This window comes from Netta rufina (genome assembly GCF_964035555.1).
Source record: "Netta rufina genome assembly, chromosome: 16".
Lineage (NCBI taxonomy): Eukaryota > Metazoa > Chordata > Aves > Anseriformes > Anatidae > Netta > Netta rufina.
In genome coordinates this window covers 15,414,393-15,428,930 of record NC_140140.1, presented here as the reverse complement: position 1 = coordinate 15,428,930, position 14,538 = coordinate 15,414,393, and the positions used below count along the sequence as shown (strand labels likewise).

The 14,538-nt window shown below is 53.7% G+C and overlaps 1 protein-coding gene across 1 annotated transcript; it reads right to left on the bottom strand.

Moving 5' to 3' along the window:
- Nucleotides 1-7,025: 7,025 nt before the first annotated feature.
- Nucleotides 7,026-9,241, bottom strand: STMN3 (stathmin 3; the record flags this gene model as incomplete). The annotated part of the gene is made up of 4 exons (XM_084296452.1): nt 9,133-9,241; nt 8,580-8,755; nt 7,446-7,637; nt 7,026-7,085 (listed from the first exon to the last, which is right to left on the bottom strand). The coding sequence occupies exons 1-4, from the start codon at nt 9,212-9,214 to the stop codon at nt 7,026-7,028; spliced, it is 510 nt and encodes a 169-aa protein (XP_084152578.1). The 5' UTR covers nt 9,215-9,241.
- Between the last annotated feature and the right edge of the window lie 5,297 nt (nt 9,242-14,538).

The following is a 14,538-nucleotide window of genomic DNA, read 5'->3' as shown; positions in this document are numbered from 1 at the left end:
TTTTTGTTGTCGGCTCTTCCCAGCTGCTTGGCAAATGGCATTTTCTGCCTCCCGGTCCCTGCCGCGTTCAGGTGGCGTGGCTGTCTGGCTGTTCGCATTTGGCCTGGTGAGCTGTGTTTTTCACACGAATTTCTGATGAACCCCTCTGATGGCTTTGTGGTGGTTTATTTAGCGCTTATTTTGTCCAACGCTCTTCCTTTTTCCGTCCTCCCCATCCAGACCAGTGCTGCCAGATAACTGGCTGCCAAAATGCTGCTTCCCTCGCATCCCTGCTCGCTTTCCAGTTTCCTTAAGCTAATTCTCATTAACGTGATGTTGCACGAGGAGATATATTTCTTTTGCTTCTCCTCCTGGATAACCAAATGTAACCAACCAGCAATGTTAATTCACTCACTAGATATCACGAAGCCCTTTTTCGTGGGATCCTGCCTGTATTTCTACCAACCCACGGGCAGCAGCAGCCCAGGTTGCTGTTCCACCAGCTGCACCACCAGACCTGGCTGGCTGGGGCAGATAAAAATTCCCTCTGCCACCCTATCAGTCCCTGATGGTGGCCAACAGCAGAGGTGTAACAAAGATGGTAAAAGAGGGCAAACCCACAGCAGTGCTTCTCTGCATGAGTGCTCCTGGCACTCTGTGCCCTATCGGGAAGCAAAATCTTCCTTTTTCTGCCAGAGCTGGACACCAGGAACCCCCCAGCTCCTCCCAGGGGACCACAAGGGCTCGCTCGGTGCCTCTTTCTGCCTCCTTCCCCCGCCGCCGGGCTTGCATGAGTGCCCACAAGGCTACTGCTGCAGCACCTACAGCTGCTTTACAACCAAAGCAAATTACTTTGCAAAATCTTTTCTTGCCTGCCCAGGGAGTGTTTTACATTCATCTGCCAGAGCTGCTGTTCTCTTCTCTTCCCCCTGCTCAGACACGACTTGAGCATTTTGTAGGGATTCTCCAGGTTGCTCGCATTTTATTTATTCGCCAGGTTTTGACCTTTACAGAAGAGTTTGGACAAGTGATGTGGCTGGTCCAATACCTCAGGATCGTGCCTTTGGGCAGCCCTGGTGCTGCCAGCAGCTTGGTGCTGTGTGTGGGTGCACTGGGAGCACAACACCAGCCCTGCACCAACGCATCCCACCCCTCTGCTGTTTGCTCCTTCAGATCACACTGGGATGAAGGATCTGGCCTGGAGAGGATGGCCACGCTTGGTCTTTCTGATATAATTTTTATTATTTTATTTTATTTTATTTTATTTTATTTTATTTTATTTTATTTTATTTTATTTTATTTTATTTTATTTTATTTTATTTTATTTTTGTGGCAAAGAGGCAAATGCAGAGGCTCAGGTTACTGGGATCACTTTGTTAAGAGTTCCCAAGCCTGGGTTAGCAGATGGTGAACCTCTGAAGAAAACCAAGCAATGTTGTGTTCCCAGTAAGGATCTTATCTTACAAACCACGAAGGTCACGCTGCAAAAATAGAATTCCTGTTTGTGCAGGCAGCGGCATCCTGCGCACACGTGGGAAGAGCATCGGTGCCGGGCGGTGCCTGCGCAGCATCGCTCCCCCTGATCCTACAAAAACCTGCCCGGGATGAGGGCCCTGCTGGGTAAAACCCCATTTGCCCTCCCTTCGGGTCAGCTTCTCCTACACCGCCTTGTAGGGTCACAAAATGCATCTCAGTCCATAAGGATGCTGCTTTTTAAATGTTCCTACAAGGACGGTGGGGCTGGGGACACAGGCAGGTAGGGTCAACTGCTGCAGCTGCTATGGAAATGGCCACACGCCTTCCCTTCGGGTGTCTTTGGGGGTTACAGACCCTCCTGTTGCAGCTTTTGGGGTGTTTTTGTGCATCGTGGCCCAGGGAAATGTTGGCCAAGGCTGAGGCAGTGTCCTTCTGGGGCCGTTCTGGGGAACCCAACCCCGCTCACCCCCACCCGGCCCCGGGAGGGGAAGGCTGTGCAGCTGCTGGGAAATCAGGAACACAGGCACAGGGTTTCTATTAAAAGAAAAAGAAGAAGCTCACAAGTTTTCCAGAACTGGATTTATTGTATTTGCAATTGTCTTATATCTTTTTTGATCCTCCTCTGTAAAGACGTTGCATGCCCTTGCCTTTTGAACCACAAGGCTTGGTAGTGGTGCCTCCATTCAAGCGTTTTATCATTTTTTTTTTTTTCCTCTGAGAATAGTGATAAACGATGGGTTTCTGCATCTTTTATACTGGGTGCAAAGTACTTACTTAACATACAGAGGCTTAAATTCTGCTTTGTTAAATCTTTAGGTCAATTCAATGCATTTTATTGGTATTCTCACAATACAAACAGGAGCCTTAGAACTCAAACAATCTATTTATGGAGAGATGGACACACATGGTTTCATACCAAGTTTTTTTCTTTTTTTTTTTTTTTTTTTTAAACTCATTTTTCATCATCACTTCTTTTTGCACAACGACAACCTCAAGCTGACAATGAAATGCACGCGGGAGAGCCACGGGAACCAGACCGGGCTCTGCTAGGGATGGGGAGCCCTTCGCCACCCCGCCGCCCCGTCCCACCAGAGCCACGGCGGGCGGCGATGCTCAGCCCCGAGCAGCTTTTGGGGACAAGAGCATGGCTGGGAGGTGACAGCTCACCCAAGGGTGCCGTGCCACCTCGACCGTCCCCAGGGTGAGACACGGCCCCGTGCTTTGGTGCTTCCCATTCTCATGGCACTTGATACCTCTGCCCTACAGCTGACTGCGGCGGTGGAGGTTACCGGCCTTACTGCGTCGTCTCGTCCCTAGCATGGGTGGTGAGAAGTCTCTAGCACCATGAACAGCCGTTCCCTGACTCGTTTCAAGTGGTAGGAGGAGTGGATGTGCATAAATGGTCTCCACCTCTGCGTTTTGGTGTGGGGTGCCCAGCTCTACGGGGTGAGACGAGCCGTGCCAGCCAGGCGCAGGGCCAGGGAGCCAGCTGGGCTAAGCTAAAGCGAGCTGAAGTTTGCCTGGCAAGAGGGGCAGCAACGCCGGCTGCCCCCAGTGCAGGATGCCTGCGTGAACGGCCGCTGTCCCCAAAAGTTAACTCAAAGGTAACCCCACATTCGCTTACAGCATGTTCATGGCTCACGATTGATAAGACAAGGGAAAGGCACAGCCCAGAAGCAGTCTGAGCATCCTTGAAAGCCCCCATGTGCAGACAGAGCTGAGCCACTTTGCCACAAAGGATAACTGTGCAGAGCTGGAATTGGGGCTCTCAGGCCCCTTGTTGCAGCTCTCGCAAAGACCCACTGATCACCCAGCAGCTAATTTAGCTTCAGCTCTCCTGCCTTGCTTGAATCAGAGGCTCTTCAGGAGAACTCTGTGCAAGGTGCATGCACACCAAGAAATTGCCACCACCTCATTTTCCTCCCTCGCACAGCCACGGGTCCTCTGTCAGCTCGAGGAGCCTCGAGGAAAGGCTCCTACCGAGCACAAAGTCCCGTGTCTGCCTCTGCAGAGCTCGGCTACGGAGCAGCCACGGGAAGCAGGGAGGAACCCGGCCCTGCCACCAGCACCATCGCCCTGGGGACTGCGACCACGGGGTGTGGGAATGGTGGGGAAGTCACAACCAGACAGACAGGGGATGGGGCTGTGAGGCTGTTAATGAGGACACTTAATTAGTCGCAGCTGAGGCAGGAAGGATGCTGCAGCACACAACCGGCAGCCCCAGGAGCAGGAAGATCCCGTGCTCACTGCGGGCGTTCCCCCGATAGTACCCATGGCACGGGGTGAGGATCGGGGTCCCCTTGTGTCCCTCATGCATTCACCTCCGTGTCACCAAGCACACAAGGCCCCGTGTGACATTGCACGGCAGTGACAGTGCCAGACCCCAATGTCACCAGCACAGAGCTCAGCCCAACACATCCCTGCTTCTCCGGTGCTTGAATTTTCCCCCACAGCAACACATTTTCCAGCCACATCCACCGAACCTCACGGCACCAACCCAACAGAGGTGAGAAAAATGGGTTTCCCAGGGCCCACATGCCGGGCTCCCCTCTTGCCAGGTCATTCTCTGCACTCCCTGCGGGACCGACTGCCAGGAAAACCTGCAAGAATAAGCCTCCACCCGAGGCCAAGGCTGGCCTTACGTGGAGGAGGACAGGCACGAAGGACTGAGCTGCAAGACCAGGCAGGGACCGAGCCAGGGGCTCAGGCACCGTGGGGAGGGTGGCTCTGACCCAGCACCGGGCTCTGCTTTTGCACCCCAAGCCTCACCCTCGTGCAGGACCTCACGCTACGTTAACCGTACCTAAACACAGCACACATCCCAAGCATCACCTTCATCCCATCCCTCTCTCCTCCTCCTCCTCCTGGTACCCGCAGCACCCAGCCCGGGGCTGGATGCGGGCGGCTGCCCCCACCCCTGCTCCCCACCTCCAGCCGCTCGTGCGCCCCGCTGACAGAGGGACAGTGGTCGTTTCTCTCCTTCCAGACTCCTGCTCATGAGTACATTTCTGAGAATAATAATAATCATAGTAATCATAGTACTAAAAACAGTATTTACAACAAGCTCCAGGTCAGAATTACACACCAAGCAAACACTCAGCACCACAGAGAGCAGGACGGGGTTAATATCTTGCAGATACCTTCTCAGATCCCGCCAACGCGGGACACAGACATTAGACAGTTTCAACCATTTCTTACACACAAACATTTCGTTTAAATTACTTTGTAAATTCTTTTTTTTTTTTAAACTTTTTAAAATTTCTTGTCACTATATGAATGAGGTGATGCTGGCGGTGACGCCGCGCTCTACACAGATGCTTATCTAAGACAGCTGCTACTATAAACTGATCGTTAGCTACTGATTAAGAAATTCAACCCTCAGTTTCCTCTCCTTTTCCCTCTCTGCCCAAAATCACGTTTTGTCACTGGCCGGGGCCGGGGCTCGCTGATAACCCCGGGCAGAGGGGCTGGGCAGGAGGCAGCCCTTCCTTCCAGGAGCAGAGCCTTCCCCGGACATCGAAACGTGCTGCGGCCACGGAGGGGTCGCTCCCGAATCTGGCCAGGACTTCTGGGGGATCAGCAAAGAGCCCAGGGATCTGATTTCCAGCAGCTGCTCTTTGGCTTTCTGTAGGGTTTCTGTGGCCGCCCCACGCTTACTTCAGGCCCTGACAAATTCTTTGCACGAGTAAAGCACAGGGTAGGCTGAAAACGTCAGCTTCTGAGCAGACTCAGCCGCGGTTTTCAAGAGGGGGGGAGAGGCAGGTGAGGCAGCTCCTGGTGTGCCATCCTCACCCGCTGCCATCCCTCGCCCCAGCCCCTGTGCCTGCTCCCCGCAGCATCTTCTCCAAGGACTCAAAACCCAGCGCAGGCATCTCCGATGTTCCCCCCAGCACAACACGTTGGCCACACGCCGTGCAGAAGGCACCACGGCCCTGAATTAGATGTCTCCAGCCCTCGCACGCCCCTTTCCTCGTGCTGAGACAGCAGCCAGGAAGGAGGGGAGGGATGCCACCGGTGCCGTGCCCCAAAACCACCTCTCTGCTCTATCCAAAGCGCACCACCACAGCGATTTGTAAGCTCTGCTCAGAGGGGAGTTCTCACTGCCCTCTGCCCCAAACAAACGCAGCCTCCACCATCCGTCTCCTCCACCAAATCCTGCCCCGAGACCGTGCTCACACGAGGACCGACCGCTCGCATGAGGCCCCACAGCGACCGGGTGGCGATTCCCGCGGGGCGTCAGATGCAACGTTGCCTCTTTTTCAGTTTTTCAAGCCAAAAGCAGAGCGGGCACAGGGTGGGCAGCGCTGCGGGTGGCAGCCCCCGCAGTGTGCTTGGTAAGCGGTGACATTGCAGCTCAGGACGGCTGTGACAGCCACCTAGCCAGGTGACGTTACCGTCAGCTGCTAACGCCACGCTTGCATGTTCCCTGCTCATCTCTACCTCCACGGAGAGACGGAGTTGGCGTAAAAATAGGCCTTGAAAAGCTAAAGATAGACAAGAAACGAGCATGGGAACATCTCTTCCCCCTTCCTGCAGAGCTGCTCCTGCTCAGCTCTGCCTCATCCGAGGCAGCCGGGCGGAGAGGACCACGCAGGAGGGTGGCGTGTCCCTGCCCTGCCATGCTCTGGGGCTGTGCCCGGTGCTCCCTGGCCTCAGCATCCATCCCGCAACGGCACCGAGGAGCCACGTCCATCACTGGGAAGAGGGAAGGGTGGTTATCATGTCTGCCATCTCACCACCCTGCCCTGTCCCTGCTGGAGCTGTGTTCCTACGGAGAGAGGTCTCGGGAGCACCGGGCAGCTGCAGACCCCGCGTCCCCTTCACCCCCGTGCTGCCTGTCCAAGGCTTCTGCCGGGGCATCAGCCAGCACCCATGGGGACAGGGACAGTGGGGACGTGGTTCTGAGCTCTGGGAGAGCCCCTCAGCTGTTTCCATACAGGCTACCAAAGAAAAACCCAAAGACGAGGATTTTTGGGTTGTTGCCTGTCTGGGCCAGCCTTGGGTAATGGCCAAGAGCTGGGGGCTGCACGCCCCCACTGCCACAGCCAGTCCCTGCCTCTCCCACACCTCTCCTACCGCTGGCAAACACGGCTCTACTCATTGCTCCACTACACACACAGAAATCATCACTTCCTTCCCATTATCCTGAAACTGAGATTTGGCTCAGAGCAAACACCGAGAGTACTAAAAGCCCCGGATAAGAAATCCGTATCTCCGTGACACTGCTGGTTGAATTTATTAACATCTTCGTTTTTACATTAGTTTAAGAAATATTTTTTTAAAAAAAGGACAAACCCTCCGAAGAAGCTGATTGACCGACTGATCCACTGATTCTCTATTTCATGTGAGCTAGTTGCTATTCTGCTTAGAGGTCCCTATCATCTGTGAACCCCCACAAGTACCGAACGATTTAGGATGCAGAGATAGAGAAGCGTGTAGCTGGGGGACGAACACCAGGGGATGGGGGGATGGAGAACCAAACGCTGCATCTAGACAAACAAAATAAAATGTGTTGGTTGGTTGGTTGGTTTGTTAACAGGAATCAGGTGCTAGGTGTGTAGAAAAGCCCTTTATCCAGAGATCTCCTCCCGCTGTTCCTTGTTCCTGCGCACTTCGGCTGCGTGCAGTTCCTGCAAAGACAGGAGAGGGGACACCAAGCAGGTAAATCTTTAGGGCAAGCCAAGAGCTGGGGATGTCTCTCAATAGTTACAGGCTGACATTTTCTGCTCTTGCAAGCTCTGTTTTCCTCCTGTCCTGCACGCAGCGTTGGCACCAGCCAGAAGAAAAGCTCCCAGAGCAGTTTCATGCCCATTGCAGCCCAGGGGTCTGCAACCTGCAGCACCCACGGGTGCTGGAGCCACAGGCATTACCCTGGAGCCCTGTGCATTTCCCTGGAGCCCTGTGCATTTCCCTGGAGCCCCACACATTTACCCAGAGCCCCACACATTTCCCTGGAGCCCCACACATTTCCCCGAGCCCCGTGCATTTACCTTCTCGCGGAGCCGCTCCCTCAAGGCGGCGAGGTGCGCCTCGCGGATCTCCCTGCTCAGCTCCATCTTGTAGTTGAGCTTCTCCTCGGCCAGGCGGCTGAAGTTGTTGTTCTCCTCCAGTGCCTTGTGCAGCACCTCCCGCTCGTGCTCCCGCTTCTCCGCCAGCTGCTTCAGCACCTGCGCCTCCTGGGTCTGGCGAGGCGCCGGGAAAGGCGCGTGAGCCGACGGGAGAGCCTCTTCCAGCCTCCCCTCAGCCCCCCCCGAGATGTTTGGTTTCCAGCCCTTTTCACCTCCCTCCAGCCCATAATATTCTGCCAGGAAGGCGCTCGGAGCAGTCGCCTCCTCCCTGTGATGGGGCAGTGTTGGCTCAGCCGGGTGCCGGGGGCCCTCCTGCGCTCAGCAGCACTATGGGGGTAGGCATGGGGGGCACAGAAGCCCCCTGCCAGGTTCCCCTCGGTCTTTGGACAATTTCAGCTTTCCTCCTGCCCACCACCCTTTAGAATTATGAGGGTGAAAAAGACATCAAAGACCACCAGGTCCAACCCAGCACCGAGCCCCTCACTGAGCCACGTCCCCGAGCACCCCACCTGAGTACCTCCAGGGACGGTGACTTCCCTGGGCAGCCTCTTCCAATGCCTCCCAACCCTTCTGGGGAAGAAATTTTTCTTAATATCCAACCTAAACCTCCCCTGGCACAGCTTGAGGCCCTTTCCTCTTGCCCTAACAATTATCCTGTGCCTTACTCTGCAGTTTTTCTCCTTTTCCGTATTTTTCACTGGAAGATATTTCATGATAAAAGGTGGGAAGTAGCATAGGCAGCTGTTAGAAAAGTGAGGTTTGAAGTTTAACTCAGGTGAGCAAGAGCTCTGCCATAGCCTGGTCATGCCCACGAGGTCAGACAGGGCTCCAAACAGCTCTGCAGTTGTAGGAACAGGACAACCGTGGACACCGAGCCCAATTTCCTGCCCAAAACAGGCTTCAAACCTTCATCACCCCCATGTCTTATCTGACTATTTACAGCTGAGTAATGCTAAGGGTAAGAACACTAATGCTGGCTGGCTTAGATTGCTCCTGAGAAGCCTGCTTTAGGGTTTGGTGCCATCAGTACCCTCCTGAAAGGCCCCATCTCGTTACCTTCCTCCTCTCCTCTGCAGCCTCCAGCCTCCTCTGCAGCTCCTCCAGGGACAGGTCCTTCTTCTTGGGGGGGGAGGAAAGGATGGGGCTCTCGGGAGATAGATCTGAAGGCGACTTCAGGATCACCTCGAAGCTCTGACCTGATGCTCTCTTGTCCAGCTGCTTCACCTCCATATCTTGGGGAAAAAAAAAAACAAGAGCTCTGTGACTGTGACACCCAGGAGAGCGTTGGCCTGAGGGCACTGGGCTCTTCGTGTGGGAATAAGGTATTAATTCCCCTGTCCTGACCTGGGTGGTTTTGGTTTATCCCCAGAATTTCCTGATTAATTGGCTTCATCCCCCCCCCAGCTCAATTCAATTATTTTAAATTCCCAGCATGTCTTAATAAAATTAACCGGGAAGGAGGCTAAACTGAAGGGCCCGGGCCGAGATGTGGATTGCTGCCCTAGGAGGGGATGGGGGGGGTACTGGTGAGCTCCCACATCAACCAAACTGCCATCAGGGGCATTTGGGAACAATTCTGCAGCCTAATACACACGAGCAGGTTACGTACCTCCATACTGGTAGATGGTGTTAGGGTGCGGCTGGGTGTGGAAGCAGGAGCAGATGAGGGAGAGCAGAGACAGCTCCTTCATTTTCTCCTTGTAGGCTGAAAAATAAGGAATAGCAATGAGGAGGGAGTCGAATGGCAATGGGAGCTCTTTTTTTTTTCATGGAGAAAAGAAGCAAGTGGGCACCAGGAGGTCTGTTTGTAGCTACCAGACTCTGTGGAGGCTTTGCCAGGCTGCCACAGGTTGCCAAAATGTCCCCGAGGGGTATCTGCTCTAGAGTGGACTAAATTAGAGACCAGTGTAGCAGCATCATGGGAAGATATTAGGATTTTACCACGTCTGGAGGTGTAAGTTCCCCTGGAAGATTTTCCCTCCAACGGAGCTGACACACTTCAGCCCTCAAAATTAGCCCCGTAGCCACAGCTGCCCAGACACTTTCTGCATCCCACCTCCAGGCTCGGAGGTAGAGGATGCCCACGGACACCCAGAATCACTTCTCAGCCCTCAGCAAGTTCCCCATATTTCACAATTCATCGCCGAAGCAGGCAAGGGAGGACGTGGTGGGATCGTGCAGGCTCTGCGGTCACTGTGCTGTCCCCACCAGCTCCTGCAAAGGGCAGGGAGATGCAGCACCCCCTCGAGCTCTGCTGCTGCGAGCCCTCAGGTTTGCTCAGCATCCCTGTGACCCGAGGATGCTCTGCAGCACCCTCAGCGATCACACCACCCCAACAGCAAGACCCTCCAGCAGGCCGGGAAAAGGAACCCCAAAAAAACCCTTTGTGATGTGAAGAAGCACCAGAGGCAGAGCAATTTTGAAGCTGTACAATTCTGTGTAGCACAGCTTCTGAGAAACACCTTTCAGATCTCCTCCTCTGCCTTCCCTTGGCTGCTCTGGCAGAAGAACAGTGCTTCCATACGCCTGCTTCATCCTCACACTTATTTTTCCTCCTAGGCACAGAACTGCATCCCAATTTACACCCCCCTTGGGCCAACCAGCAGCCCCTGCAGCTCAGATTTTTACTGAGCTGATTTTTTTACTGATTTTTACATTTCTGTTTGCTCCACATTCTGGTTTCAGTGCCCTTCCCAGTTCTGTGGCTGTGTGTATACCCGACAGGGGCAGTTTAATCAGCGATGCAAGCCACAGGGCAGGACATTTCGATTCTGTTCCTGGTGACAGGGACTTTGGAAAGCCTCTGGGAGCGCCGCGTTGTGCTGGGCTGGCGGCGTGCAGCAAGAAGCTGGTGCCTGGTGCTGTGCTGCCAGAGCCCAGAGGGGGGATCCCTGGCCAAAATGGGAGATGTGAACACTTAGCAGAAAGCACTGAGGTCCTTTCTTTACCATTTCGGCTGGTTCTGGCTGGAACCAAGACGTTAAGCAGATGTGCCACATCCCCGACCCACCAGGCTGTCTCCTAGCACTTGCTACAAACCCCAGCGCTTTGGGTTTCAGTCCTTGAACTTCGGCAGCTGTCCCCAGTGCTGGTTTCATGGTTCCCTGCGTAGATGGGTGCAGCCCTGCCTTCCTGGAGGTCTGCTGTAGGGATTTCATTTGGTAGCAGCTGCCTTAATCCCACCAGGATCTTCCAGGATCTGGCAGGATCCGGCCCCATCCCGGCGGTGCAAAGCTGTCCCTTCAGCACTGCTGCCCCCAGCCCTGCCAGGTGCCATGGTGAAGACTTGGGGACGAAGGGGGGAAAGGGCCCAGCCCTGGGAAACAGCTGAGCCCTGGGAAAAAATGATCCCGACCCCTGGGAAAAAAAAAAAAAAAATGACCCCAACCCCTGTGGAAAAAATGACCCCAGCCCCTGGGAAAACAACTGCGCCCTGGAAAATAATCGACCCTGGAAAAACATCCGACCCCTGGGAAACAACTGACCCATGGGAAAAAATCGACCCCGATTCCCACCCCAAAAAATAAATCACCCACGAGGGGCAGCCCAGAACGACCCCCAGCACTGAGAGCATCAGCAGCCACCCTGATGCCCCCATCCTCGTGCACTTTTTGATCTGACCAGTTCAGTGACAAAAGAGAGGTGGTCAACACACCATGAGCAGGCTAAATAAGCACAGGCATCCTGCGAGGAGAGGAGGGTCCTGGCTTTGTACATTTGGGTCTGTCTGGGGCTGTACAGGCTGGGAGCAGGACAAGGAGCAGTGGCTGGGGGTGGGAGCGGTGCTGAGCAAAGGGAACCACCTCCCATGGGGTGGTGAGACCACAGGGCTCACCATCTCCAGCCCATCACCACCCAAAAAGTTTGGTTCTCTGCTTCCTAACCAGATAAATCAAGCTGAGCAGATGTCTTTTTGGTAGGTGTTTAAGGATGTCCAGCAAAACATGGGCTGGTAAGGCACCACGCCGATGCAGGGTGCTTCGGAAGGAACCAGAGGCACAGTGAGGCTCATTTGTGTGAAACCAGACAATTAAAGGGATGGGACCGAGCGTGCTACATCTGGTAGCAAGGTCAAAGGAAGGTTGTTACGAGAAAATCGCTGGTTTTGCAAAGATAACTTTGGAAAAGTAAAAATTGCTTCCATAAAGCATTAAAATGTATTTTCATTTATACCATGAAAAGACGAGAAGAGTCCAATTATAAATGTAGCTAAAGCACAAACCGAAGGTAAAGGAACTAGAGAGATGGGGACTGGGGCCCTGCAGCACAAATTCTGCCATGCCACATACACAAGAAATGCAACCCCAGTCCCCGAGGAGCCTTCAGAGCACAGCAGAGTGCAGATGTTCTCACCTGGTAAGAATGCTGCCATGAAGATGACAGAATCACAGAATCACAGAATCACAGAATCACAGAATCACAGAATCAATCACAGAATCACAGAATCATAGAATCCAGACCTTTGTCTCAGAATAACTCATTTCCATCTTCCTGCCCCTCAACATCCACCACCAGGACAGCACAAGAGCTCACAGAACCACAAGAGGAAGAGGAACCAGTGAAACCAGTGGGATCCAAAAAATAGGAGCAATACAGCTCCATTGGTGTTGAAAAGGGACGACAAAGCCCAGCAATTCACTGGAGGGATCGTGCAGATCAGAGGTTGCACCCCACGCTGATGCCAGGCAGCATCTCGGAGATGTGAGGCTCAGAAGTGAACGTGGACCCGTTTGTAGCCATCCATGAGGACAGGCAAATGTGAGGCTCACTTTGCGTTCTGTGGGACTTCTGCTGAACCACCCCCCAACAGGGGTTTCCAATCACCTGGCTCATTCCCTCCTAGGTTTCATTTGCAGCTCGTGTCCACCCCATCAAGCCACATTACAGGCGGCCAAACGATTGGCAAATCACTCAGGCTCCGAGGCTGGAACATGTGGGGTGCCTGCAGGAAAATAACCCAGGCAATCACCCCTCTCCTGTCTCAGCAGGAGAGCAGGGGCCAAGCTGGGCAGCAGAGACCCAGAGACTTGTCCGTTATGCTGAGATTTTATTATTTATTTATTTATTTATTTATTTTTATAAATACACGCAGAGAATGCAAAATTCTCCATGATGGCACTAAACATGTAGAGGTACTTCAAACGAATCAAAGGGCTGTTTGAAAATATGCCGAGCAGCTCTTCACCATTTGAGGCGTGCCAACGTGCCACAGCACATACCCATGGTCTTTCATCTAGCTCTTTTGTATTTCTAAATCATATATATATATTCTTAATTATTATTATTTTTTTTTATCATAGGTTTATGCCTAGAAGAGTAAGGCGCATGTCGCTAGGGCATCAGGGAGGAAAAGGCTCGGAGAGAAGGGGTGAGGCAGGAATGTTGCTGCCAATTAATTAGCAGAGGATGGTATGGAAGTTTGAGTGAGCTTCAGGTCCCTCTGCATATTGCCATACACAGCCACCAGCCCTGTTCACCCCAATACAGCAAGAAGTTGCAGTCCACACTGCTGCCAACGCTGCTGTCCCAAAGGCCTCATCTGCAAGCCTTCGACCTGCCACATCAGAGCACTAAATCTCCGTTTCTCCTTTGCAGAAGGAGAACACAACACACTCATCTGGCAAACAACACGTCCACCAGCTCTGAACCAACACCGGCGTACTCCAAGGAAGGGCTCTTCTGAGATATCTGAGGGATCATCACAGTGTCTACACGCTGCCATTAAGGAAGATATGGTTCATATTTTAGAAAAAAAAATTAATCAAGGATTTAGATGCCTTGTTTGGATACATTGGTAGGAATATAAAAAGACTAAAACAGGTTCTCTTGGCTTGTACAACTGAAGTCCCAATAAAGGCACCATAAACATCTAAGTCAGGCCATATGCACTCTATCAACAACTGAAGAGAAGGAATATTAATAGTGATTTCTTGAGAACAAGGTGATGGAGAGGCTGGGTGGAAAGGGGTCTGACTGTGTCCAGCACCAGCCATAGAAATGGTGTGGGACAGTGCTGAGCGGTGTCCACCAGCCCCAGAAAAGGGAGGCAGAGGTGACCCCAACCCACAAAAAGCCATCCTGCCCCTGCAGCCCAGTGCAGGAGGGGAAAACCCCAGGATCCATCCAGACACCTCTACCATCCCCTGCTGCGAGGCTGGGAATGACAAACCCGAGTTCCCTCCCGGCTCCACCTTCCCAGCCACACCAGCAGGAAAAAACCCCACGAGGCTTCCCCCGTACCGCATCATTTCATAACCTCCATGAGCAGCTGCTGCCGCTCGTATCTCTTCCTACATTCAGCCCCAGCACCCATGGGTGGTGGGGAAAACCCCCTTGGGGCTGCAGCCCCCGGGATGCCTCCCCTTTTGGGATGCCCGACGGCACAGGGCTTTGTCCAGCCATGCGGGGAGGAGGCGCGAGGGCTCTGCCCTGCAAGCTGTGCCCGTGCAGCACGGCCAGCACTGCAGCTGAGCCTGCACTGAGCATGTGCTGCTGCTTCCTCCGCTGCACACACAACGGCTGTGGCCGGGGAGAAACGCCTGCGGAGGCAGGTGGGAGCCGGTGATGGCTGCGGGGATGAGGAAAGCAAGCCCCCCGGCTCTTTTTTTTTCATCCCCGGGGGATTTGGGGGGTTGAACAAACCCAGGGAAATCTTCCCAAGGTGGGGATCATCAGCCCCCGGGCAGCAGCTGCAGGCAATTAGAGCCGCTCTCCCCTCAGCACGGATTTGCTTTTGCTGGGGATGGAGGAGAAAATATGGAACACGAGGCTTTTTCCTTAATTCAAGGATCTGCTTGCCTTTTTCCTCCGTGCCCGTGGCTGAAGGCAGTGGCTGAGGGGCGGCTGCTCCCTGCAGAGCTGGGCGAGGCTCAGCATCGCTCCTGCCCTGCTCTGCCTCCCCCTGCCTCAGCCCTCATTCCCCTTCACATCCTCCCCCTTCACATCGCTCTCTCAGCATGGAGGGAGCCACAGGGAAGCGTGGTTCCCCTGAAGTGAACGCTTTGTGATCCCTTTT